Source organism: Lonchura striata, chromosome 22, assembly GCF_046129695.1.
Source record: "Lonchura striata isolate bLonStr1 chromosome 22, bLonStr1.mat, whole genome shotgun sequence".
Classification (NCBI taxonomy): domain Eukaryota; kingdom Metazoa; phylum Chordata; class Aves; order Passeriformes; family Estrildidae; genus Lonchura; species Lonchura striata.
Window position 1 is genome coordinate 4,778,140 of NC_134624.1, and position 24,927 is coordinate 4,803,066.

General features: G+C 53.6%; 1 protein-coding gene across 1 annotated transcript in view; it reads left to right on the forward strand.

Moving 5' to 3' along the window:
- The first annotated feature begins 1,215 nt into the window (after positions 1-1,215).
- Positions 1,216-24,927, forward strand: part of LOC110472207 (regulator of G-protein signaling 3) — a 61,925-nt gene continuing 38,213 nt past the window's right edge. The window contains exons 1-9 of the mRNA XM_077787853.1: positions 1,216-1,362; positions 4,044-4,125; positions 4,799-4,904; positions 5,168-5,501; positions 5,870-5,909; positions 9,184-9,371; positions 11,045-11,128; positions 17,260-17,371; positions 23,882-23,922. Coding sequence (XP_077643979.1) covers positions 1,309-1,362; positions 4,044-4,125; positions 4,799-4,904; positions 5,168-5,501; positions 5,870-5,909; positions 9,184-9,371; positions 11,045-11,128; positions 17,260-17,371; positions 23,882-23,922 — 1,041 coding nt within the window. The 5' untranslated portion in view covers positions 1,216-1,308. The remainder of the gene's footprint in view (positions 1,363-4,043; positions 4,126-4,798; positions 4,905-5,167; positions 5,502-5,869; positions 5,910-9,183; positions 9,372-11,044; positions 11,129-17,259; positions 17,372-23,881; positions 23,923-24,927) is intronic.

The window sequence follows — 24,927 nt, forward strand, 5'->3', positions numbered from 1 at the left end:
CCCACAGCGTGGGCCCCTGCCCGGCTCCGTGGCTCCTTGGACATGTCTGCTCCTCTCCTCCTTCCAGGACTGTGCTCTGGGAAGGGAAAGGCCCACGGTGGAGCCTGGGTGATTTATAGGAGAGGCAAGGATGGGAAACGGGAACACAAACACATGGGTTGCATCGGAAACGGGGCTCGGGCGGCCCCGTGATTTATCTGTGCCGAATTCCGCCCCGTGCTTCCCTCAGCTGCATTTGCAGTTATTTGTTTTACAGCGCAGGGCTGAGCAAGACAAACAAAGCCAGCGCCCCTCTCCTCCCTTCCTCTCCGGCAGTCGCCACTGACTTGAAAAGTGGTGGCTGGGAAGGAAGGCTGCTCCTCCTTCCAGCTCCAGCTCCAGCTCCAGCTCCAGCTCCAGCCTGGCAGTGCAGCCGCCCGGGACAATGCTCTGATGGCTCTGCCACCACTCCCCTGGGAGTGCTGAGGCTCCTCAGCTCCCTCTTTGGCCTCCCTGGCCCTGCCGCCCCAGCTACTGTGCATGAGAACTTAGACTTGGGGTTCCTTCCAGCCTTTCCTCCTTTTTCATCCCCCTGTAGGAGTGTGGAAGGTGTTTTCTTCTCTCTGGGAACCCCCTCTCCAGGGAGTTGTGCCCAGCTCTGGCACTGGGCAGCTGAGCCTTTCTGGGTATCCTGCTGCTGCCTGTGCTCAGAGTTCCTCTTGGCCTTTAATTCCCAAATTCCACCATGGATGCAGCTCAGTTGACCTCGGTGCTTCCCCCTCGGTGACTTTATGAACACAAAGAATGGGGACGTGCATATCCTCTGCATCTGTGCTTTCAAAAACAAACTTTTTTCTTCTTTTTTTTTTTGCTTCTATAAACCCAAACCTCTGATTTTTTAATGAGCGTGGAGTCGTGCCTTTCATGGAGCGAGGCTCTCACAGCCAGTGCCTGTGAAACGCCGCTCAAACATCCTCCAAGTGTTTGTGAGAACGTCGCAATAACAAAGTGCTCCGTGCGCCTGAAGAATGCCACGGGAACAAAAGCCACATCAACAGAGCTGGGACTAGGGAATACTAAAGAGTTGACAGGAATTTTAATATAAAACTCTCTCCCTTCCTCGTCAGCGAGGGTTTTCAGGAAGCCTCTGGCTTATCGTAAAGCGGCATACAGCGCTCGCGGGGGCCGGGGAGGTGAAAGGTGGCTTCCTGCCATTCTTCTCGGGAGCTGGGTTCCCATGGGCGGTCATGCCAGTTTGACTGGGGCTCCTTCCACTGCGAGGAGTCCGGGATCGCCGCGGGAGCCGCGGGGCGTTCATGGGCTCCAGCCATGAACCGCTTCAATGGACTCTGCAAGGTGTGCTCGGAGCGGAGGTACAGGCAGGTCTGTATTCCCTGGCACGAACCCGCGTGGCTGCGAGTTCTCTTGACGTGGCTGGATGTGGGAAATGGATCTGCAGAGAATTCTTAAAGCCTGGCAGAAAGCTCACACAGGGTGCATGTGTATGGAAACTTTGGGATAAGGAATGCTGACTTAGAAATGCCATGGAACAGGACAGACGTTGCTGAGAGAGAAATCAAACTAGAAATGAGTTTCTAAGGATGGCCTTGCAAATAAGACTAGATCCTTTGGAGAAATAGAACTATGAAAGGTATATTGTAGTAGGACCCACGAGGGGTAATTTTAGATGATTGGCTTTAAGGCATTTACAGCATGGTGTGGCAAAAAGCTGATAGGCTAAGGAACACTTATATTGTATTGTAATTAGGAAATAATTAGTTTTTGATTGTGATGGTGTGAATTATAACATCTATATTGTCTCACCTTCACATGAGACTGAAAATGGAATGAAAGTTTTTAAAACGCCTCTCAGTTGCCCCATCTCTGGGTCAGAAAAGGGCTTAATCTGACAAATGGACTCTGTGGGTGCTGCTTGTGAGGCATCGACTTGATACCGTTACAATTTGTGAATTACAGTGAGGGTAGAAGGAAAGCATCCTCACATGGGTGCCTGTGGCTGGTCTCTGCCTGCTGCTGCAGTGGAGAAATGGGCAGGGAGGGGTGCTTTTTAACTAGATACAAATTATTAAAATATATAAATATATGTAAATATAAAAAATATTTTTACTGTCCAACTTGCAGGTAGCATGATGACAATGACTGTGTTAAGCTGCAAGGTGTTGTCTTAATTTCCCCCTTATTAGAGAAGAAGCAGGCACAGAGGCTGTTACTGCCTCTTTTTAAATGATTTTAGTGTTTTTGGGAGCCAACAGCTCCCAACAGCTTGCTGTACTGGTTCCAGGTCTCCCAGTGCACAAAGCCAGGTGCTGCTTTTCTGTGTGCAGGTCCCAGTCTCCTGCATTTCAAGGAAATATTCTCTCTGTGGACTTCATTGGGACTCCCAGCTCAGGGTCAGCTTCTCCCTGTGCTCCTGAGCTCATTGTTCAGGTTACTCCAAAGCTGCTGTGGGGGACAGCAAATACTGGGAATTACAAAAGCAGTGGAATTCCAAACCCAGCTGCCCTGTTCTTGCCAGGGCTGTGGTGACCATCTTGTGCAGGAAAGCTGCTCTGCCTTGGCTGAATAACAACTGACTCTGCTTTGTCTCTTAGAGCTCCTCAGGTCTTTATTTTGAAAATTTCCTCTGCGTTTTTTGGCCAAGTTTGGGTACATCAAGCCTCCCCACCCACCTCCCAGCTCATGGCAGGTGCTCACAGTTTTTTGCTTCTGTGCATAGCAGCAAAAATGGGCAAGAAATGGGCAGTGACTGCCTGTGATGGCCCCGGTGGTGGGAGCTGAGGAGCAGCAGCAGGGAGAAGCTGCTCTCCAGTGGCACAGGGCAGGTGGGGGCAAGGTCAGCCAGCTCAGGGAGGAGGAGTGGGAGCCCTGACACAGGGGAAACCTTGGCTGGGAAGTGCCCGTGGAGTCTCCGTGCTGGGAGAGATGCTGGGCTGGCTCCTGAGGTGCCAGTGCTTGGTGTTGGAGATGAAATCACAGAATATGGAATATCCTGAGCTGGAAGGGACTCACAGGGACCGTGGAGTCCAACTCCTGGTTGGACTGAGCTGTGAGGTTCATTCAAAGGTGCAGAGCCACCTCTTTGAGGAATCAGCAAACTCCAGAGAGAAAAAATAGACAGTGGAGTGGCATTGGATCTGTGTTTTGATCCTGCCAGGGCAAGCCAGTTTCTCTTTTGAAGCCTGATTTTATGCTGAGCAATCATGGAGGGACAAGGTGCAGGGAAATGAAATCTCGCTGCCTTTGCCCTCCTGTGGTAAAGGAGTGAGGAACCATATCACCTCCTTGGCAACTTCTGCTGAATTCCTCATCTTCCTTCTGCCTGTTTGTTCTCAAAATAATACAGGTCAGATGTTGGATTTTATTTTTTTTTTCTCTGTCAGTAAAACAAGCATCTTGACTAATGTCTTGGGGGCTAATCAGGTATTTACAGGATCTGTCATGCTGAGCTGCTGCTGGAAGCCAACATCAAAAAATAAGGATAATTTTATTAATAAGCTCAATGCTCCTCGAATGAGAAGGAGAAATGAGCCTAAATCAACCCAGCATCCATCCTCTCCAGCCTCAGTGAGGGAAAACACACTCAGCCCAGGGAAGGGGGAGATGCACACAGATGTCTGGAGGACAGGAGCGTGCTGAGCTCGCAGCTCCCTCCGGAGCAGGGGAGTGCTGCTATTTCTGTATTCTCCAACAGGAAATGAAATGTTTAAGTGATTTGCTTAGAGAAGTCAGTATCAGGGCCAGACTGCCAGGTTTTCCTTCCCAGTGCTTCTCAGACCTTTCCTTACACTTGGAAGAGCTGGGAGCAGAGTGTGTGCCCTGAAATAAGCACTCCTTTTGTGGCGTTCCAGAGAGCCTTGGCTCCATCTGGCACTGCCTTTTAGCACCCTTTCCCCCCATTATCCGAGGGGGTCTCAGTGGCAGCCCTTCCCCATCTCTCAAATGCCATGTGCCAGCATTTCCAGGGGCTGTGGGGCAGTGTGGGACTGAGGGGGGATCATCACACACAGTGGCTGCTCTCCCACCTGACAGGTGTCTCCCTGCAGATCACGATCCCTCGGGGCACTGATGGCTTTGGCTTCACGATCTGCTGCGACGCCCCGGTCCGTGTGCAGGCAGTGGACTCTGGTAAGAGACTGGATCCTTTTCATCCCTCTTGATTTGAATGAATTATTGCTCCTTTTTTTGCTTCCCAGAGCTGGTTGTGGTTCTGGAGCTCCCATGCCTTGCAGGACTCTGGGTATCTCCATGAAACTTCATTAGATGAATTCTTTGTTGCCTCTAAAGAGATCAGAGGCCACTGGGTTAGCACCGTGTCATTATTTTGGCAGTTTTGCAGTAATTTGCAGAGATTTTGTTCCCTCTCCAACCTGACAACTGTCTGCCTGGTTGGTTGACCTTCAGAAATCATCTTGGGGGAAAACAGGCCAGAGGGGAGCAGGATTGTGGGAATCCTCAGTTCCCTGAGTAGAGCCTCTTGCTGGACCTATGGGATGGGCTGGTGTCTCCAGTGTGCCCTGTTGCTCCCCACTGCACCCCAGGAAACATGTGCATTTCATGCAGTAGCTCTGAGGGAGCACTGATGGCTCTATCCTGGTGCCCTGTGTGTCTGGATGTGCTGCACAGTGAAGCTCCAGCCTGGCTGACCCCACTTCATTTTCGGGTGTGGGTGTCTGATGGGGTTTGGGGGAGTGAATGGTGCAAGCTGTGGGACTCTCTGGGTGTCTCCAAGCTCCAGGGCTTCTCCTCCCCCTCCCACTCAGCCTCCTGCCTGGCAGGTGACTGGAATTGTCCCTCTCAGGTGGCCCAGCAGAGAAGGCAGGTCTGCAGCAACTGGACACGGTGCTGCAGCTGAACGAGCAGCCTGTGGAGCACTGGAAATGTGTGGAGCTGGCACACGAAATCCGGTGAGTGCTCCCCAAAATCCCCAGGGCGGGGAGAGGTGGTCTGGGGGGAGCCCAGGGCAGGGCAGTGGGAGCATTGAGTGACTGTGGGACAGGGAAAGCTCTGAGGGATGCAGGACACTGGGAAAGGATTCCCTGGAGGAGAAGGAAGGATGGAGGGCTGGGGAGCACGGGAGAGGGACGGAGGCTTTGGAGGGAGGAAGGGCTGCAGGGCTGTGCCTGGACACGGTGCTGCAGCCCTGATTTCCCCACCCCATCTCTGCCAGGAACTGTCCCACGGAGATCATCCTCCTGGTGTGGAGGCTGGTGCCTCAGGTGAAGGCGGCCCACGAGGGCATGACCCGCAGGTCCTCCTGCAAATCCGCCTACGACCTGCAGTCCCCTCCCAACAAGCGGGAGAAGAGCGGCCCCGCGCAGGCGGAGCAGCGCCGCAGCTGCCACATCCTCTACGACAGCACCGAGGGGCTGGGGCTGCACACCTGGGACAGGTACACCGAGCTGGGCAAGCGGGGCCAGAACACCCTGCCGGCCCTGTCCCGAGTGCCCTCTGCTGCAGACCAGAACTACATCATCCTGGCCCCTCTGAACCCCGGCAGCCAGGTAGGGCTCAGGGGCTGCGCGTGGCTCTGGGCGCAGCCTCTCCTGGCCCCAGCATCATCTCTAAATATTTGCCAATTTTACTAGCCACACCTCTGTCCCTTGGTGGAGCTTTCACTGTTTTCCTAAAACGTTTCCCTGCTGCCTCCCCTCAGGGCTCACCTCAGGGATATGGGGAGGATGTGGGGAGTGTTCCCACTGCACAAGACCACACTGCAAATCACTGCTCTCATTTGCTGCTGCAAATTTTTTTTCCCCCTTTCTGAAGTGCTTTGGCTTGGCTGTGTTTGGCACGTTAACTTTTGTAGCTGGTTGCTGTCAGTGTACCTGAGAGCTGCTGCAGGTGACCGTGTCCCCTCTGTCCCTTACAGCTGCTGAGGCCCGTGTACCAAGAGGACAACACCACTGAGGGTAAGCTGTCCCTGTGCTGGGAGTGCTGCTCAGAGCACCCAGCTCCAAGCTGCTCCTCCTGGCACCATCAACTCCTTGCCCCGAGCCCTGCAGAGGGCTCATGGTTTGAGGGCAGGAACAGCAGCTCAGGGATTTTGGGTGGGATCATCTTCCCACTGTGGCTCAAACCCAAAAGCAGAGGGGAGAGAGGCATGGGGTGAGCCTCACGTGAGAGGGTGTGTGGGAGCTCACAGAGGGCTCTGCTGGTAGGGACCTCCCAGGACAGGTTGAGAGGCTCCCAGGGCAGGCTGAGAAGCTCCCAGGGCAGGCTGAGGAGCTCCCAGGGCAGGCTGAGAGCCTCCCAGGGCAGGCTGAGGAGCTCCCAGGGCAGGCTGAGAACATGCAGTGTGAGAGCTCTGAGCATCCTGGTTCCCACGTGTCCGTGGGCCCGTCCATGGCGTGTTTCCTCCTCAGCCATGAGGCCTTGCTGGGAGAGCTGATCCCTGCTCTGAGACTCCTTCAGTGCCCCAGGAGTGAGGGTGGCTGTGGCTCACATCTGTGCCAGCAGTTGTGCCTGATTTGGGGAATATTCAAACCCTGGGCTGCTGCAAAGTCTCTGGGCCAGCTCTCCTCAGAACACCTTTGAAACATAAACTCATAACGTGAACCACAGCTGTGACAGGTCTGTGTGGGATGCCTGAAGCTCCCTGGGATGGTTGGAGTTGTGGGAAGAGGGGGCTGAGGTGGGTGGCAGAGCTGGGCACTGCAGGAATCCAGGTGCACGTGGAAATATCCTTTGTCTGCTCATGGATTTGGGAGCTTTGGGAGGCTGTTCTTGCCCTGGCCTGTGTGGATGGCCTCAGGATGAGCTGTGTGTCCCTAGGAGAGCTGAGCTCTTGGAGGAGAGTGAACCCCTCAGCATTCCCTGTCTGGTGAGGGCACAGCTGGAAAACTTGGTGCTGTCTCTGAGGTGGGGCAGTGTCCAGAGAAAGCTGAGCATGGGGCTGGCAGAGCACTGAGGGGAGTTGTGGGGAGCAGGAGGAGCAGTGTGGGTCAGGCCCCCATGCCTCAGGTGCTCCCAGCCCCAGAGCTCTGCAGCCAGGAGAATTTTCCACTCTCAGCTGCAGGGGATGTTTTGTTCTGTGGATAATTGCAGCTTTTTCCTGCTGTTTGTGGATCCTGTGAAAAGATGAGCTGGACCACGGGGACTTGTTCTTACAGTGGGGTGGGATTTGAAAGGCTTGGGCTCTTTCCTGTAGCAAATTTTGGATTTTTATGGATTTGTTTTTAATTATTTAATGTTCAGTTCAGAGGGAGGAAGGTATCAGTTACCCTGAGCAAGGATGAAGTGTGGCAGCACAGAGCTGCCCACCCAGTGACAGGAGCTGACATTTGGGTGTGTTTCTGTGCCAGGACCTGTGCAGGTGATTATTTCCTCTGATAAAATGAGGTGATTTAAGAATAAGAGCAAAAGCAAATCCTGAACAGCCCAGACAGATCTTATCTGGACTTTGCTAAGCTGTCTCTTGTGCTTTGATGATATCTGGCAGTGCAACCAGGAAAAAGGGAAAAGGGAAAATGTCAGGATTAATGCACTTAGAGGTGGAAACAAGCTGTTAGGTCATGAGGGGTGCCCCCAGCAAAGGCAGCTGCTCCAGCCAGCAGTAAACAGCCGAGCTGGCTTCCCAGCCCAGGCTGGCTGGCTCTGCTGCCTTTATCTGGGAGTAAATGTGCTATTTCCTAATGCTTAATGGGATATGTAATGCTGGGCAGGTTTGTGTGTTTGCTTTGGACAAGGCCTTATCTGCCTCGGGCCATGGTCAGGAGTGTTTTGGCTCATTTCTGCCCGGGAAGGTTCTGGGCATCCCTTACACTGTGAGGGTAAAAGGCTCTGTGGTGGGAGCAGGAGCTCCAGGGTGGTTGCAGGGAGGGAAGGAGAGATGCTGGGTGTCCCCAGGGAGCTGCAGGAGAGATGCTCATTCCTGTCCCTGAGACATCCCTGTCGGGGAGAATGCTCCAGCTCCTCACCTGGATATGTTCAATCCCACTGGAGAGCTCTGCCTGCAGCCCCAAGCTGGCTGACTTCATCAGCTACAGGAGGAGGGAGGAAGGAAATATGTTGATTTTTCAGTGGGGTTTCTTTTGAAGATGTGCATTTTTGGTTAGAGAGCCATGCAGTTCCTGTTGGATCTGCTGCCTGTGAGTTTTAGGGCAGAGCACAGGTTGCTGGTGTCCAGCAGGATGTGGTCTGGGCTCTGCTTGAGCAGCTGAGGTGGGAGGCTGCAGGAGAAAACCTCCTGTAATCCCTCCTTTGAGTGTGGATAACTCTCTTCAGGGAAGAGGGACAGACTGAAAATCCGTCAGGCTGCTTGGGCCTTTTCCAGCCCGGAATATAATGCTGAAAAACAGGGGATGATGTGATGCCAGCCTCATGAACAGTGAGGTCATCCTTTATAAATACACCCAATGTCTGAATAACCACTGCTGACAGCAGCAGGGATTGATCCCAGCCATGCATGTTTGTAACTTCTGCCTGTTTCTCTGACACCTCCAATCTCAGTATCTTCTGAGAACTGTGATGAACCCACTGCCCCATATCATGACATTCCTGCACTTTGCTAACTTCCATGCCCAGAATCCAGAGCAGGCAGGACTTGTGTGGTTAAAAATGTTGAAGTTGCTCTCCAGCAGCTCCTTCAGGCCCTGCAGGGGCTCTGAGCTCTCCCTGGAGCTTCTCCTCTCCAGGTGAGCACCCCCAGCTCCCAGCCTGGCTCCAGAGCTGAGGGCTCCAGCCCTGGGAGCATCTCAGGTGTCTCCTCTGGAGTGGCTCCAGCAGCTCCAGCTCCTTCCTGTGCTGGGAGCCCAGAGTGGGACAGAGCAGTGCAGGTGGAGACTCACGAGGGCAGATCAGAGGGCAGAGCATGGGTGGGATGTGCTGGCCTGAAGCAGAGCTTGCCGTGGCCACCCTGGGGTCCTGTTTGCACCCTCCCAGCCATGTCTGTGCTGCTGGTGGCACCCACTGAAGTCCTCGGGCCACCAAGCAAGCAGCTCTGGGACAAAACCACCCAGGGGCCTCTTGCTTGCCATGAGAAACAATGGAATCAGTGCTGTTATTTCATGAATGCCTGGGACTCCTGGGTAGCTGAGTGATGCCTGTCCCTGCAGCTCTTGCCTCCAGCAGTTCCCCAGGATTTCCATGCCCTCCTCCAGCCTGGCAGAGCAGGACTGAGCTGGAGTGGGCAGAGCTGGAGCTCTCTCCTCATTCTGTTTCCTTCTGCCTCCTCTGTCCATCCAGGGAATGGCTCTAAAGGGAAATCCCATACGGGCTCTGGGAGGAAATCCAGGCTGATGAAGACTGTGCAGACCATGAAGAGCCATGGGAACTACCAGAACTGCACCATAGTGAGGCCTCACATCCCCCATTCCTACGGCACCTACGTGACCCTGGCCCCCAAAGTGCTGGTGTTCCCCATCTTTGTGCAGGTCAGTGCAGCCAGAGGGGGCTGGGATGTGCTCAGTGCCCAGGCTGGGGCTGGGGCTGTGCAAGGATCTCCTCCCAGCAGGATCCCTGGCATGCTCAGCTCTCCTCTGGAGCTGGCTGGACCTGGCACAGTGCTGAGGGCTGCCTCCAAAGGAATTGTATCCTGCCCAAGCAATTCTCTGTTAGATTTTTTTTTTTTTTTTTTTTTTTCAGCTTTCAAATCTGGCCCTTGGTACTTGCTCGGGTCAGGAGGAGGTGTCCCAGCTTTTTGGCTTCATATCTCACTTTGGAATTGCAGATCAGTGTGGTTCTTTTGATGGTTCTTTGTGCTGTCAGTGTGTGCAAAGGGGTTTATGTTAGCTGGTGGTCACACTAAAATTTGGGCAGCCTGTGCCAGGGCCTCACCATCCTCACAGGGAAGGATTTCTCCCCAGTATCCCATCTCTTCCTGCCCTCAGGCATTCTCCTTTGTTCTGACCCTGCATCCCTTGTCCAAAGTTCCTCCCCAGCTGTCCTGGAGCAACCTTTAGGCCCTGGAAGGGCTCTGAGCTCTCCCTGGAGCTTCTTCTCTCCAGGTGAGCACCCCCAGCTCTCCCAGCCTGGCCCCAGAGCAGAGGACAAGGATCCTGAGCAGTAATAGCTTGACAAGGAATGTTCTGCCTCCACAGTTCCATGAGCTGTTTTAAGACAACAGCCCTGAATTTGGTTCTACTAGCTCTAACTCCCTCTGTGTCCTTCATTTTGTCCTTCATATCGCCAGAACCCCAAAAATCTCATCTGCTCCATGTATTTCAGTACATTGCTGATGAATCCCTTCCTTTCTGAGCCTGTGAGGAGCCCTTTGTCCTCCTGTGCCAGTGGCAGTGGCATTGTCACCTCAGCTCAGCCTGAAACCATGGTGCACATTCCCTGTCACTGCAGCCTGAGCCGTGGGCTGGGCTGGAGCTGGGGGCAGGTGTTTGATCACCTCCCGTCTCCCTGATGGCACCTGGGTGAGCCCTCAGCTTGTTTTGGCAGGAACACGACTGGCACTTTCTCCCAAACCTCATCCTGGATTGTGCCTGGGAATCTGCCACTCCAGGAGCTGCTTTTTCTCTCTGCTCTGTCACTTCTGCAGGGCCCTGTGCAGATCCCCTCCTGTTCCCACTCTGCTGCTCCCAAGGGTGGCCCAGGCTGGTACTGCAGGGTTTGTTGTGCTCTCAGGACACACGAGCCTGTCCCATTCTCCAGCACTGACTGGGGAGCTGGGTGTGGGACAGGGAGGGTCAGGAATTCTTAAAAGTGGCTTTGAGAGTGATGCACAGCATCAGGTACAAACACTGGTGCCTGAGGGACGTGGGAACCTGACGTGCCAGCACTGTGGTTGTGCTTCCTGCTGACAAACACCCGTAACCCCCCCGTGCAGAGCAGCCCCTGCAGAGGCAAGTGCTGCTGGTCTTTCCACAGCTGGGGCTGGTGTAGGTGTGAGTGCAAGGCTTTGTTTTCTCCTCTGGCTGGACTGCAGACTTTGCGTCCTTCTGAGCACAGTGAGGGGTGGCTTCTCCTCGAGTGAGTTGTAGCTCGAAGACAAAGTGGGTTTGGTGGGTGGAAAATGTATCTCACTAACCACACTGCCACTGGAAGGTTTGACTGTTTCTTTTGTTTCCTTTTTTTATTTTTTTCCATCCAAATGTAGCCCCTGGATCTTTGCAACCCAGCCCGGACTCTGCTGCTGTCGGAGGAGCTGCTCCTTCACGAGAGCAGGAAAAGGAGTACACAGGTAAAACTCTTCCATGTTGTCTGAGCCATCCAAACCTGCTCTTCTGCTGTCTTACATAGAGGATTGAATTGTAGAATCATCATGCTTTGGGTTGGAAGGGACCTTAAGCCCATCCAGAGCCACCTCTGCCATGGCAGGGACACCTCCCACTGTCCCAGGCTGCTCCAGCCCTGTCCAGCCTGGCCTTGGGCACTGCCAGGGATCCAGGGGCAGCCACAGCTGCTCTGGGCACCCTGTGCCAGGGCTGCCCACCCTCACAGGGAACAATTCCTGCCCAATATCCCATCCATCCCTGCCCTCTGGCAGTGGTAAGCCAGTCCCCCTTGTCCTGGCATTCGCCACCCTTGTCCTTGTCTCCAGCTCTCCTGGAGCCCCTTTAGGCACTGGAGGGGACTTTGAGAAGGGACTGTAAGGGACACCTCATTACATGGAGAAGGGAAATGCTTCATTGTGCAGTAATTATATCGATATGATTCTTGGAAAGTTTACTGTGGGATAAACAAAATATCAAAACTCTTCTGTGCTAGAAATCAACTGTTGTTCCTGTTGCATTTGGGCTCACAGAGAGGAAACTGTGGGTGTCAAATGCATATCAGTGACAGCCCAGCAGACTCGGGAGGAGGGTGTTTAAGGATATTTTGTGCCAGGCTAGAGAAGCACAGAATGGTTCAGGCTGAAAGGTGCCACTGGAGATCATCCAGTCCCATCCCCTTGTTCAGGGATCCCCGAAGTCACTCAGGATTGTGTCCACATGGCTTTGCAGCATCTCTAGGGAAGGAGAATCCACAACCTAGAACCAGAACCAGAGAGAGAACTTGCTACAGATGTGCTCAGAATTTCAGTTCCTGAAACAGCTCACACATCCTGTTCAAATTCCTCTCGCTCTTCTTACTTCAACTTTTCTGCCATGTTATTGAAGAACTGTTGGAACTCTGGGGACACAACAGGACTTTTGCACTCTGTGGATGAGACAACTTTTACCATCCAAACTGGCAGAGTTTGGATGTGTTGATCACATTTGCTGCTGGCTTCACTTACATCCAAGTCTACAAAGCCTTGGAATCTGGGAGAGAGGCAGAGCCCACTCATGCACTGCTAACCAGTGCCATTTCTTCTGGGGTTGTTTCAGAGGATCTCACAGAGTAATTTGGGGTTGAATTCAGTAGGAGTGAACAACGTATCATCTTCACAGATCTGTAGAGGAAGTTCTTCTTCACTGGTTTTAGTTTCTGGGTGGCCAACAGCAGAAGCCCAGAGCCACTTCCCATCACTGGCCAGTACAAACCAGTAGAGGATTGTGCTAAGTGGCTGCTCTCTCTTTCTGGTTTTCATTGTGTAATTCGTCCCTTGCTTTGACTTGAATCACTTTTTTTTCTACCAAAAAGTACATGAAAATACATCAAAGTACAGGAAAAAATCCATTATTGATTAGAAAATAGCACTAACTTTTACTAAACCTCTTTCCCTGTTTGTTCTGCTTTCCTGTGCTGCTCAGACTCTCTGGGCACCTGCAGGAATGGAACCCAGGTAAACTGCTGCCTGTGTGGCACAGCTATGCTGGGTGGCTTGGGGGTGCAGCTGAAGTTAGGGAGCTCCTCCTGGGTGGGTTGGAGGTACCTGCCTTCAGGTCAGACTCAGATATTTGGCGTAGCAGCCAAACATGGAATATTTATGGATAACTAATGCTGTTTGCAGCCTGCACAGGGTATTTGTGCATGTGGGGGGTGATGAAGAACCCCAGGACAAGTGTGTTTGGAGGAGAGCAGAGACCCCACTGTGGGCAGGGCTAGGAGGAAAACATCTCAGGGAAAGGACTCTGTTTATGCTGGGCTTGGGATGAGCCTGGAGCTGGGAGAGGATTTCCCAGCTGGAGCTGGTGCCAGGAAAGGGCAGGATGCAGGCCAGGAATGTGAGGCAGTGTTTGGGAATGCTGGTGCCCTGGGGCTGTGGTGGCTGGGTGAGCTGGCACAGGGGCAGGGCAGGAGGGGCTGAGTCAGTGGGGTGAAAAATGAGAAGTGCTGAAGGGAAACACCCCGTGTGCTGCTGAGCCCGTGCTGGCAGTGACAGTGGAGATAGCAATGCTGGGATGTCACCTGTGGCCCTTGGGAAGGGCTCTCCCATGTCTGAGTGCGTGGCATGGCCATGGAAGGCTTTGTGGAGCTTCAAGGAGCCCGTGCAGGTCTCTCTGGAGGGCCAGGCTCCCGTTCCCCAGCAGAGCAGGGCTGTCTGCTTTGGTCCTGCTGGGCTGTGAGGGGAGAGAACCTCTGCAGCCAGCAAGACCCAAAACAGCCTGGACACCACAGGACTTCCCCTGGTGCAGGAGGGTTCTGACTCCTCCCTTTGCTGGACTCCTTCCCTCTTCAGCCTTCTCTGATGCCTGGGCAGAGGTTGTCTTATGTCCAGTCAGTCCCTTCTTCCTTGCTCCATGAGGTTTTCTGTGTCCCACTGCTCTTCCCACACAGCGTCTCTCAAGCTGGGCTCCTGTGGTTTGCAGGACTGTTCTCTGTGTGTTATTAATCTGCTTTGCCTGAGAGGCTCAAGAGAGGAGGGCCTGGGTGCAGGGGCTGGAGCTGCAGTCTGCTGCTCCTTTCTTTTTTTTCCCAAACCCCCAGAATCTTTTCCCTGTGGCAGTTTGCACATCAGACACTGCATCCTTGCCCCGAGCAAACTCTCTCCCATCTCCTGAAGGAGTCACCTATCTCTCTGGAGGCTTGCCAGGGTGTCCTTTCCCTGACCTTACCTCTGGGGCAATTTTTATTCAGGCCTTAATCACATCCTGTCTAGACTTTGCTGCAATTCCCACTCTTATGGCCTCCTGAAATCTCTCCAGCCCGTGGCATGCCAGAGGAGCCAGTGGGCGATGGCACGTGGGGTGTCCAGTGTGGCCTTTGGCCTTGTCCATCCATCTCCAGTGGACCTGGAGGCCTCCCAAAGCCCTGAGGTGTCTGCTCAGTGTCGGCCACGCTCATGCCCTTCTCATCCCTCCTGTCTGCCCCTCTGGCAGGGTCTGCAGGTCAGGATGGACCTTCTGGAGCCCTGGAGCCTCATGGATGTGCTTGGCTGCTTTATGCTCCTCTCTATAGAGCAGGATGCTTTCTCCTCTCTCTTCTTTCTCTCTTCAAGGCTGCGTTTCTGGGCACCTTTTCATAGTGATTTTGTGGCCACATTTTTCTTTCCAAGCTGTGATATTGGCTCCCTCCTGCCCAGGGCAGGGCTCAGTGACAGTTCCAGGGTTATCCCCTCTTGGGCAGCACACAGGCCTGTTGTTCCTACCTGCCCTCTTGGCTTTCAGTTTCTCCTGATTTCCCTCAGGAAACTCCTTAAACATGTCCCTGTCTCCTGCACCAGTGCTTTGCCAGTAGCTGCTCAGGTCCCTCAGCAGAAGAGGCTTTGCTGTTTGTGGTGCAGAGCACACCCAGATGAACAGGGTAGAGCTACCAGGGTCAGCCTCTATGAACAATTTCCCCCCTCCTGTAAAATCTGTTCAGACCCCCCTGAAAGGTCCATGTGACAATGGCCATATGGCCTTGTCCCTGGAGCAGTGACCCAGGGTTCCCATCCCTGTCTTCAGAGTCCTTCTGTCCTGTCAACTCTTGTGCTTCTGACTGTGGGGTGGAAATTACTTCTGGTAAACACCCAAAGCTACTTTGACCCTCCAGGGAGCAATTCTGGTGAATTCTGTGACTTGCCTGGGTGAGCCCAGACGTTGTGTTTGCTGTTTGTTTGCTCTAGGCTTTTGGGAGCCCTGTGGTTGTTCAGGGTAGATCTGTTTGCCAAGGGCTGTTGCAGACAGGTCACGGCCCGTCAGTGTGGAATGGCAGCCCAGGGCAGAGCTCCACGTTACTCCTCCAGGCTCCCCTTATCCCTGCTGCCCTGGGGTCCTCCCTGAGTCCCCTCCTCAGCTCTCAGGTGGGGGACATGTCCAGCTCCAACCTCGGGGTCTGCCAAAGGCCCAGGCCCCACGGTGCTGGGCTGCCTCTGCCTCTGTGGGTGGAAGGGGCACTTTTGTTTTTTCCTCCCAACAGTCTGGAGAAGCAGAGGGACCTCTATCAACTGCTCTCAGATCAAGTGTCTTCCTGGAAGCAGCATCTCTCAAAGATGCTCTTACAGAATCTGCTTTTACCTTTTACATCCTGAATACCATCTGTCCCATTTTCCTGTAAAAGCTCAATGCTACCTGTAAATACTTAGCCATGTAATTCCATTTCCAAGATTCCCTATTGAAACTTGCTTGGTTTTGAAGTGCTATTCCTGCTGCTCGCAATCTTTTTTCCACCCTTTAAAGTTCCACAGGTAGTAGGTTTTCAGTTTCTTTCCTCCATTTCTGTGACTGTTAGCTGATCATGTTTTTTTTCTCCTTCACTTTGTGTTGCTGTTTTCAAAATCCCTTCAGCATCTCCTCTTTGGTGTTGAGGGACCTGAGACGGCACCAGACATGTCCCAGAAAAGTTACATTTTGGCATAAAGTGGGCATGGGATGAAGGTTTCTACCTGGTTATTCCTTGTATTACCAGCAAGATCAGAAAGAACGAAGGTGGATGTGGGCACAAGGCCAGCAGAGTGTTGAGAGCAGAGGAAGGGATTTTCCAAATAACACTGAGAAGAACATCCCCTCCCTGGTTTCATTGTCAATTAAAGCTCCACCAGCAGCTTTGTACTTATTGAGAATCCGACAAAAATGAGCTTGCACTGCAAGGAGAAATCCTGTGGCAAGGGCTTGGTTTTGGCTTTGGAGGCAGATGCTCTTCCGTGATGTGAGACTCCCCAGCATGTGACAACTGTTACTCAGCTTGTCCTCCTCAGGACGTGTCCATCAGCCACAGACACAAACTGTGCTCTTAGCTGGGACTTGGTCCCTGTGGGAGCAGAGTCACCTCTCTGTGCTCCCTCCCACTCCTCTGGGACCTGGGGTGTTGTCTCCTTTTACAAAAGCATTGCTAAAAGGCCACAAACCCTTCCTTGCTGTGGCTCAGTGTTGCAAAGCTTTCCTTTTGCTGTGGGAGGTTTTGGGGGACACCCCAAGGCCCTCATCCTGAGCAGGTCTGGCACCCACTGTGCCCTTGACACCTTGCAGCTGCTCCCTGGCATCTCTGGTGACCAGGGATGGGAGCCAGGGCACGGCTGGAGCTGGGCCAGGGCAGCTCAGGCTGGAGAGCAGGAAAGGTTCTTCCCCCAGAGGTGCTGGCACTGCCCAGGCTGCCCAGGGAATGGGCACGGCCCCGAGGCTGCCAGAGCTCCAGGAGCCTTTGGCCAGCGCTGACAGGGGTGCCCAGGGTGGGATTTTGGGGGGTTTGGCAGGGGCTGCACTGGATGATCCTGATGGTCCCTTCCAGCTCAAGGTGTTCTGTAATTCCATGATTCTGTGATCTCTGAGGCTTTCTGGGTGCCCCAGCTCCTGGAGGGCAGGACAGGCTCACACCTCAGCTGTGGCACCAAGCTTCTCATCCCTGGGGGGCTTCGGGGTCCAGGATTTCCAGTACAGTGGAGAAACCCATCCTTATTTTAAAGGTCCCATTAATCTGAACTGATTGGACTGGGGACTTCGGGCAAGACTTTTCCCACTGGTCTGGAGGAGCACCCAGCTCCTGGGACACCTGGGGCACTGCTGGAGCAGAGCTCTGGGCAGACACTCAGGCCGTGCTTCCTCTCCACCCCCACCGTGGTTTGAGGTGTCAGGTTTGTCCCTTGCAGCTGCTCTCTGTGGGTCCTGCTCTTGTGAAAACAAAACTTTACTTTCTCACTGAGAGCAGCTCCTCCGTGGGGCTGATCAGAGTGACCAGATTTGCTTTCAGGCTGCAACTTCTGCGGCGTGCTGGGATTAGTCGGCAACTTATTCCCTCCTCCTGCTGTGATTTGTAACTGGTGTAAGTGGGAAGTGACAGGAGGGAGCAGGGAGGGTGTGTTTGTGTGTCGGGCAGGTTTATCCCTCCTGTCACAGGACTCCACAAGCCTCAGGAAGCAGCTGCCAAGTGAGTGGAGCCTCATCCAAAGCTCGCCGCCGATTGCAGCAGCCATCAGTCCCTGTTGAGGCTGGTGCCTCTCCCCAGGGCAGAGGACATTTCCAGGACACTGTCTCAGTGCCCAGAGATGAGCTCCCTATAGCTTCTCCTGTGCTGCTCCTGTGCTTCCAGGTGACTCTCTTTGTCTACTCCGACCTGCTGCTCTTCACCAAGGAGGATGAGCCCGGGCGCTGCAATGTGCTGAGGAACCCCCTGTACCTGCAGAGTGTCAAGCTCCAGGAGGGTGAGTATCTAGCAGCAATTGGAGGCATTTTGGGGGTTTTCTGGCTGCTAGCAGTGCAGGTTTCTGGCCAGCAGCAGGAGAGCACCCTGCTGTCCTGTTGCTCCCAGTGCCACCAAGCAGTGCTTCCAGGTCATCCTTCCTGGGCTGCCAGCATCACATCACCCCTGCTATCCCTGCATTCACCTGGGAGCTCCATCTCCTGGGACACCTCAGGCCCTTTCCAGCCTTTCTGGGTGCATGTCTCAGGATCTGGGCTGGCATTCCCCGAGAGGTGTCACGCTGTGACAGCAGGGACTGGCCAAGGCTGGGAAAGGGAACTGAATCCTTGAGGTTTCCCTCGTGGTGCCTCGAGGGAGTTCAGAGATTGGCTCCAAGCGTGGCTGGCCAAGCTCTGATGACCTTTACTTTGCTGCTTTGCTTTGCTACTTCTCTCTTCAGCTGCCCACGGTTTCCCTGTTGCTCACATCCATCCCCCTTGTCACCTCTCTGGGGAGGAAAGAGCAAACCCTCTGAGCAGGGCTGGGGACCTTGCCCTGACTCTGCACCTTGGTTGACACCTTTTGTGTCCAGCTGAGACCTCAGAGAGAGCTTCTAGGACGGGGTGACTGGAAATGGGTTATTTCAGGCTGTACAAAAGACTCCCTTTAGCTCCTTGTGGTCTAAAGAGGAATAAAGGAATGGCTCTACCACATCCTATTTGCTATGGTGGAGCCACTTCTTGGTCCTGGGCCCAGTTTCACCTTGTTCCTTGTGTGGTGTGGTTGCTTTTTGGGAATGGGCTGGTTTTATGTACAGTTACCTAATTGTGCCACAGCTCCTCCTCCAGCCCAGGCAGCTGCCCTGGGACCCCACAGGGGAAATCAGGATGAGATAGAGAAACTTTCTTGTCATGAGGTTGGTCAGATATTGAGTTGCCTGGAGGCATTCAGGACTCCTGAGTGTCCTGGTCTGGGTGCTTTGATCAGGGGATTGGACTCCAGAGCCCACCAGAGGCCCCTTCCAAACCAAATTACTCTGAAAGTGATGAGCCAATGTCTTTATGTAGTTTTGTGGCCCTGACCAAAAGGAATGAATCCAGATCTGGGCTGCTTTTCCATAGGAATCCTTTTCTGGGTGAATTTTGCTGCATCCTTTGACTTTTCCCAGCTGAGCCATGAGCCCTGTGGATGGACTGTGTCTCTCCACATGCTGCCTGTTCCTCTGAACCCAGTGCTGGACACCACAGTTGTTATTTCCCATTTCCAGCAACGTTTCTATTTCCAGATGAATTCCCTGACCTATTTTGTGGGAGCAGAAACACAAGGGAGGGAGATGGGCACCACAGCCACGAGCCATTGAGAAAAGCCATTGAAGCCTCCCTGGGCTTTGTCAAGTGTGTTCTCAGCACTGCTTATTTCTAAGAAAGGGAGAAAAGAAATTGTTCCTTGTTGAAGTGCTTTTGGTCAGCTCCTGGACCACGTGTGTGGGCTGCTCCTGGCTGCTCCCAAAGGCTGGGGAATAGCTGTGCTCCGTTCACCTGCTTGGAGTAATCAGCTTCCCTGGTGCTGCTCCTGCCTCTGCACACCGAGCTCTGATTGCAGCAGCACAGGATTGTGCCTCCTCACCTCAGGCACGGTGGATTTGTGAGCAGTTTTCTGCCACTTACTTCCTTGTTGCCATCATGACTTGGCTGGATCATGTCTGGAATAGCTTCCCAAGGCTCTCCAAAGGAGATGGAGTCCCTGCAGCAGAGCACTGGGACTGCAGCACAGCTGCTGTTCGGGCAGCTCAAACCCTCCTGCTTAGGGCAGGGCTGCTTCAAGGGCGGCTGGAGAGAGCACGAAGATGTCTGTCCCTTTTGGCAGGGATTTGCTGCTGCTCTCCTGAATGACTGAAGGGCACATGAATAGGAACAGGCGTGTGGCTGCCTCCAACAATTGAGACATCTCCGGTGCGCTCCGGGCCATTGTGCTGTTTCCTGTTCCTGCTGCTCGCTGCTCTGTGCGAAAGCAAATCAGTCTGATCTGCCTCACAATGCTCTCTTTTCCTGCTTTACAAGCCCAGCTGATGAGCACCACGCCAGCCCAGGCTCCCAGTCACACAGGCACTGTGGGAATTTCCACACGCCGAGGTCCTGGTTCCCCCCCTTGGGTGTGCTCAGCTTTGGGACAGACAGGAGCATTCCTTTACCCCCCCAGCTGGCATCCTGCAAACAAGGGCTTCTCATGTGCTGCTTCGCTGCCCTTGACATCCCAGCCTGCTGTGTTGTGCAGCCCCAAGGTGCTCAAGGGACAACAGTGAGATTTATGGGCCTTCTGTCTTTCCTTGGGATGCTGGGGAACACCCAGGGCTTGCACCCTGCCACACTCCCCCAGTGGGACGAGCTTGTGCCCTCCTGGCAGCCAGATTTGGATGTGCCCAGCAGCCTCCCTCCCTCCCTTCCTACACATCCAGGGCCTGGCAGCACCTTGCCCTGGGTGCTGGGTGCAGTCCCAGCCTCGCTGAGCAGAGATGAGGCTTTGGGGTCAGGGTGCCTGCCCTCAGCAGGGCATTGCCACAGCCCTTGGGCTGTGCAATGGAGCAGGAGCAGCTTCTCTCTTCTCCCATCTTTGTGATCCAACACCAGGCATGCACCCCCAAATACTGAGGTGCTTTCCATGGGCTGCACAGGGAAGTGGCAGAGGCAGAGCAGTGCTGGGAGCTGCTGCTGTGCTGGGTAAGGCAGTGTGGGTGTGCAGGACAGGGCTTAGCAGGAGAGGGGACGTGTCCCTACAGAGCTCCCACTGTGCTTCGTGCCCAGCCTGGCACAGGTTCAGCCACATCACTCTGGAAGGCAAGCCAGTCCCCACCTCAGCACATCAGGAAGAGAAGGAAATACCTTCAAGTGAGTTTTTTCTTCCTACTTATTTCATTTTAGCTTTTCCCTGACTGGCTGAGAGAATGTGCTATGCTGTTGTCACGAGAGATGTGGGGAGCAGAGCTGGGGATCATCCCGGGTACCTCCAGTGCCAGGTTGTGCCTCTCCTGTGTTTTTCTGGCCTCTGGGCACATCAGGCTCTGCTGCTCCACCCTGACTCTCCAGAGACTTGAAAACACGGAAGGAATCCTGGCAAACCTGGTTTGTGAGATCTGCACCCAGGTCAGCCCTGCCTGGCTCTGCCATTGCCCTCCAGCCTCTCCCTGTGCCTTGCCAGGGATCAGCCCTGCCTCCAGCCCAGCTGCTGGGATGGGCAGCCAGTTTATTACTGAAGCTCTCCCTAAAGGCTGGTAGAAAATGGGATTTAAGCCATTCCTTAGCCCAGACTGGCTCCCTGCTTTCTATGTCCTGTAGGCACTGAGCTGCAGGGCCACGTGTATCAGTGAGTCTTGGAGGGACAGGGAGCAGCAGCTGCTGGCTCTGGAGGTTGCTGGTGCCAGGATTCACAGCTCAGTGGAGAGGAATTTGGAAGGGAACTTAATTCTGGTGGGTTTGGATCTTGTCAGGATCACTTGTTATTGCAGAAGGAATGCACAGAGGCCCAAGAGGAGCAGGGTCATTCCCTGGGCTGTTACACTCCAACAGAACCTTTCTTTATGGGGATCCTCACATTGTGAAAAACACGTTCACTCTCCTGTGAGAATGTAAAAAGTTTAATAAAGGACAATAGGAGACAAGGACCATAGAGCAAAGGTTATTAGGGCTGGGTGCATCTTGGCACTCAGCCAAGACTACCCTTTGGGGACACCCTGTAAATACCTTTTCACTTACATCAGCTCGTTGCTTATTCATAGATCCTTATCTATATAGTAATAGTAAACTTACTATAGCGTAGTAAACTTTTCCCCAAACTAGTTTACATGTTCTAAGAATTGTTTAGCATATCTCCTCCTTGGATCTGTTTTTTTAGAGTATGTGTATTTTTTGATTGTGGTTTTAGTCTATTTTTATTACTTCTAGTTTTTGGGTCTTGATCCATACTATCTTCAGACAGTGAGAGCTGATAGTTGGCAGATCTGTAGCAGGTGTGTTCATTCATCCTGTGTTCACTGGATGTTATCCCATCCAAGCAGACATTTTAATATAAGTATTGCCATTTCACTACTATGTCTAAGCTTAATTAAGAATAGAAATAAAAACTATATCTTTCTAACAAAGTTACTTTAACATCACACATATAAAATCCATTTTAATATTTGTGAAAAGCCAATATTATAATATGTATCTATAACAATATCATCAGGGGAAATCTGGTTAAAACTCCTGAGGAAACATGGCTGGGATGTGCTGGTCCTCTGTGACCTGCTGTGCCCGTCAGCCTGGAGAGGTCCTGGTGCAGGGAAGAGCAGGGCCCAGCTCAGGAGAAGCAGGAGCAGCAGGAGGGGCTGGTGGACTCGTGGTGTGCCAGCAGCAGGCACAGATCCTGCTTCCAAACTCTGCCTTTCTGAGGGGAAAAGCCCTGGGTCGGGGACTCCAATGGGCTCCATAAGGAAAATGCTCCCTGATGGTCCTGCTGGGATAGATGGGAGAGGGGCTGGGAGTGCTCAGACACTGCCATGGGGAGCAGTGGGTGTTTCTCTGTGTGCAGAGGTGAGGGATGGGCTCCCAGCCAGGCCCGTTCTGCTCCTGCTGCCAGAGTCCAGCATCCCTCCCCTTCTGGGAAGGATGATTTGGAGGGGCAGCCCTGGGGCCAGGCTTCCCTCACCTCTGTGTGTGGGGGAGCACAGGGAAGGTTTTGGGAACACACAGGGGCTCCTCACCCGAGAGGGCCACAGCAGCACTCCCAGTGGTGCTGGGCTCCAGCAGCCACTGTGTCACAGTGTCCTGGTGTCCCTGTAGGGATTTTCCAGCCCATATCCTGCAAAATGCATTAAAACTGAAGCTGACAGTGGAGGCAGAGCTGTGACCCCACAAAGACAGCTGGAATAGGCACCCAGCAAAGAGCACCAGGCCACTTCTTCATGGGTTTCACGTGGCCCAGGGTGTGACTCAAGAGGCACCTGAGTCCCTCAGTGGATCACAGCTCTTATCTGGACATTTGGGCTTCTGCCTGCAGCAGGAGAATTGTTTTCCTCCGGGGAACAGGGTGTTTCCAGCCCTGTGCAAGCCTGTTCCCATCGAGCAGCTCAGGCTGCTGAAATGAAGCAGAGCTTGTGCTGACACCACTTCCAGTGGGATCTGCAGCCATGCCCAGGCTGCAGCCCTGAGCTCCTGACACAGATAATGTCATTAGGAGGGTTAGGGAAGCAGCAGCCCCACAGGGGCAGAGCTGCTGTGAAGGGGCCAGGCAGCTGCTGGAGCTGGGATGTCCTGCTGCAGAGCTGGGATGTCCTGCTGCAGAGCTGGGATGTCCTGCTGCAGAGCTGCATGTCCTGCAGAGCTGGGATGCCCTGCTGCAGAGCTGGGATGTCCTGCTCCAGAGCTGCATGTCCTGCTGCAGAGCTGGGATGTCCTGCTGCAGAGCTGGGATGTCCTGCTGCAGAGCTGGGATGTCCTGCTGCAGAGCTGGGATGTCCTGTTGCAGAGCTGCATGTCCTGCAGAGCCGGGATGTCCTGCTCCCGATCTGACCTGAGCCCGTCCTGGGGCAGTTTCGTGTCCTCCTGTGAGGCTGGTGTATGCCCAGCTGGAGCTGGCTTCTCTCAAGGCTGGGGACACACCAGGGCCAAGGTAAATCTTCAGGCATGCCTTTTGGTTGTGTGCAGGGAAGGCTGGACCTGCAGGGACCAGCCTGGTGCAGCAGCTGGAGTCTGACTCAGCTCCTGGGATTCCTGGCAGCAAGCTGAGGAGCTGCTCTGGGCTGCTCCATGATTTAGCAGGAGGTGGATGGCAGAGCTGGTCATTGTGTTGTCCCCAGCACCATCTCCTTTCATAAAGCTGTGGAAGTTCCTTGGCTGGCTCTCCCCAGTGTCCCAGTGCTGGCAGTTTGTCCTCAGCCCAAAAGAGCAGGAGGAGCTCTTATTTCCCCTGCCCCATGCCTGCTTCTTCATTGCTCTGGGGTTTGGCTCCATCCCCTTGCAGAGGCAGTGCCCCAGCTGCTGGCACTGCTGGAGGCTGGGACAGGCAGCAGGACCACCAGGACCAGCCAGGACCGGGGGCAAGAAGCTGGGAATGAGATGCAGGAACAGGAGTTTCTCTGTCAGTCCTCCTGGGAGTGAAGTGCCCACAGGGATAAGATGGAGAGACCCATCCCTGACTGCCAGGATGGCTGGGTGGGTGCTGCAGGAGCTGTGCAGCCCCTGGGAAGCTCCCACAGGCTGCATGTGCCAAGGCAGGCTGGGCAGCAGAGCCTGCACGTGGCCTCTGAATGAAGCAAAGTCTTTTCCAAAGGAGAAGCCCAGAGGAGGAGCCCTGCCAGGGCAGTGAGTCCCTGCAGGATCCCGCCGTGCCCGGCCCTGGCAGATGCCACATACATCACTCAGGTCACAGCCTGGTACTGGGGGACAACAACAAACATTCATTCAGTGCTGGCTCTTAGGCAGCTCCTCTGCCAGTGGCTCCACTTGCAGAAATGCAGCTGCAGCTTCGCTCTGATCCTGGTTTTTCTTCTCTGCAGGTTCAGAAGATCGCAAGTTCTGCATCCTTTACCTGGCAGAGGTGAGTGGTGCTGATTTCCACTTTAACTTTCCAGCGAAAGCTGGGCAGGTTCTGACAGCTCTGATCCTTCTGGGGCAAAGAGCACTGAAAAAAAGATTGATTTTAACTTCCCTTTAAATGAATGTACCAGAATCCTGGAAAAGAAACATAATGGCTGTAGAATATGTGAATAAGAAGCTGCTAAGAGGAGCTTGGGCAGCACTAGGACAGGTTTATTTCCCCCTTCTCCCTGTGGATCTTCCTTGATACATCTCACTTTTGTCTTCTCTTAAGATTCTTACCACTGGGGGCAGATTTCTTTATCAAATGTTTTGTCATTATTTTTAGGCACCTTGCTTTTCTTGTCTTCAAACATCCAGGTTTGGAGCTCTCAAATAAAATAAGGAAGCCCAGCCTGAAAGTAGAATCACAGCTCTAAACCCACATGTAGCTGAGTGCTCTAACTGGGTTTAGAGTCACCCAGACATTGGCACAGTCCCTTTTGTCAAGTCAAGGACTCTGCAAAATTGGTTCACACTGGACCTCCCTAATGATTGAAGGCCGTGGGTTTTTTGCTTTTGCAGTGACTTTACTGTGTTCCTGCTTTCAAGGCCTTGTGCTTTGTGAGGTGGAAAGGTGGGTCTGGGAAAGCTCCCCAGGGCACAGAGGAGAAGGGCAAACACTGCTCAGCAGCACTGTGGAATAATGAGCCATTGTAAAAGCTGGATGCAAATGCTCAGAGTGGAAGTTGTTCACCTTGAGTGGCTGGAGCTGGGCCAGGGCACGACTCACTGCAGAATCCTGCACTCCTCTTCCTTCCCTCCTGCTCCTTCCTTGTCTCCTCTGTGCTTTCCCAGGGTGGCTGGGCAGGAGCTGAGCCTCCCCTTGGGTTTGCTCAGCGTGTCCCAGGGCAATGTCACCCTGGGCTGGTGACAGCTGGGCTGTGACTCAGCCAGGCTGTGCTGGGTGTTTGGATGAGGCTCCCCAGCATTTTCCCAGGCACTTGGAAAAATGCACTCAGAGTCT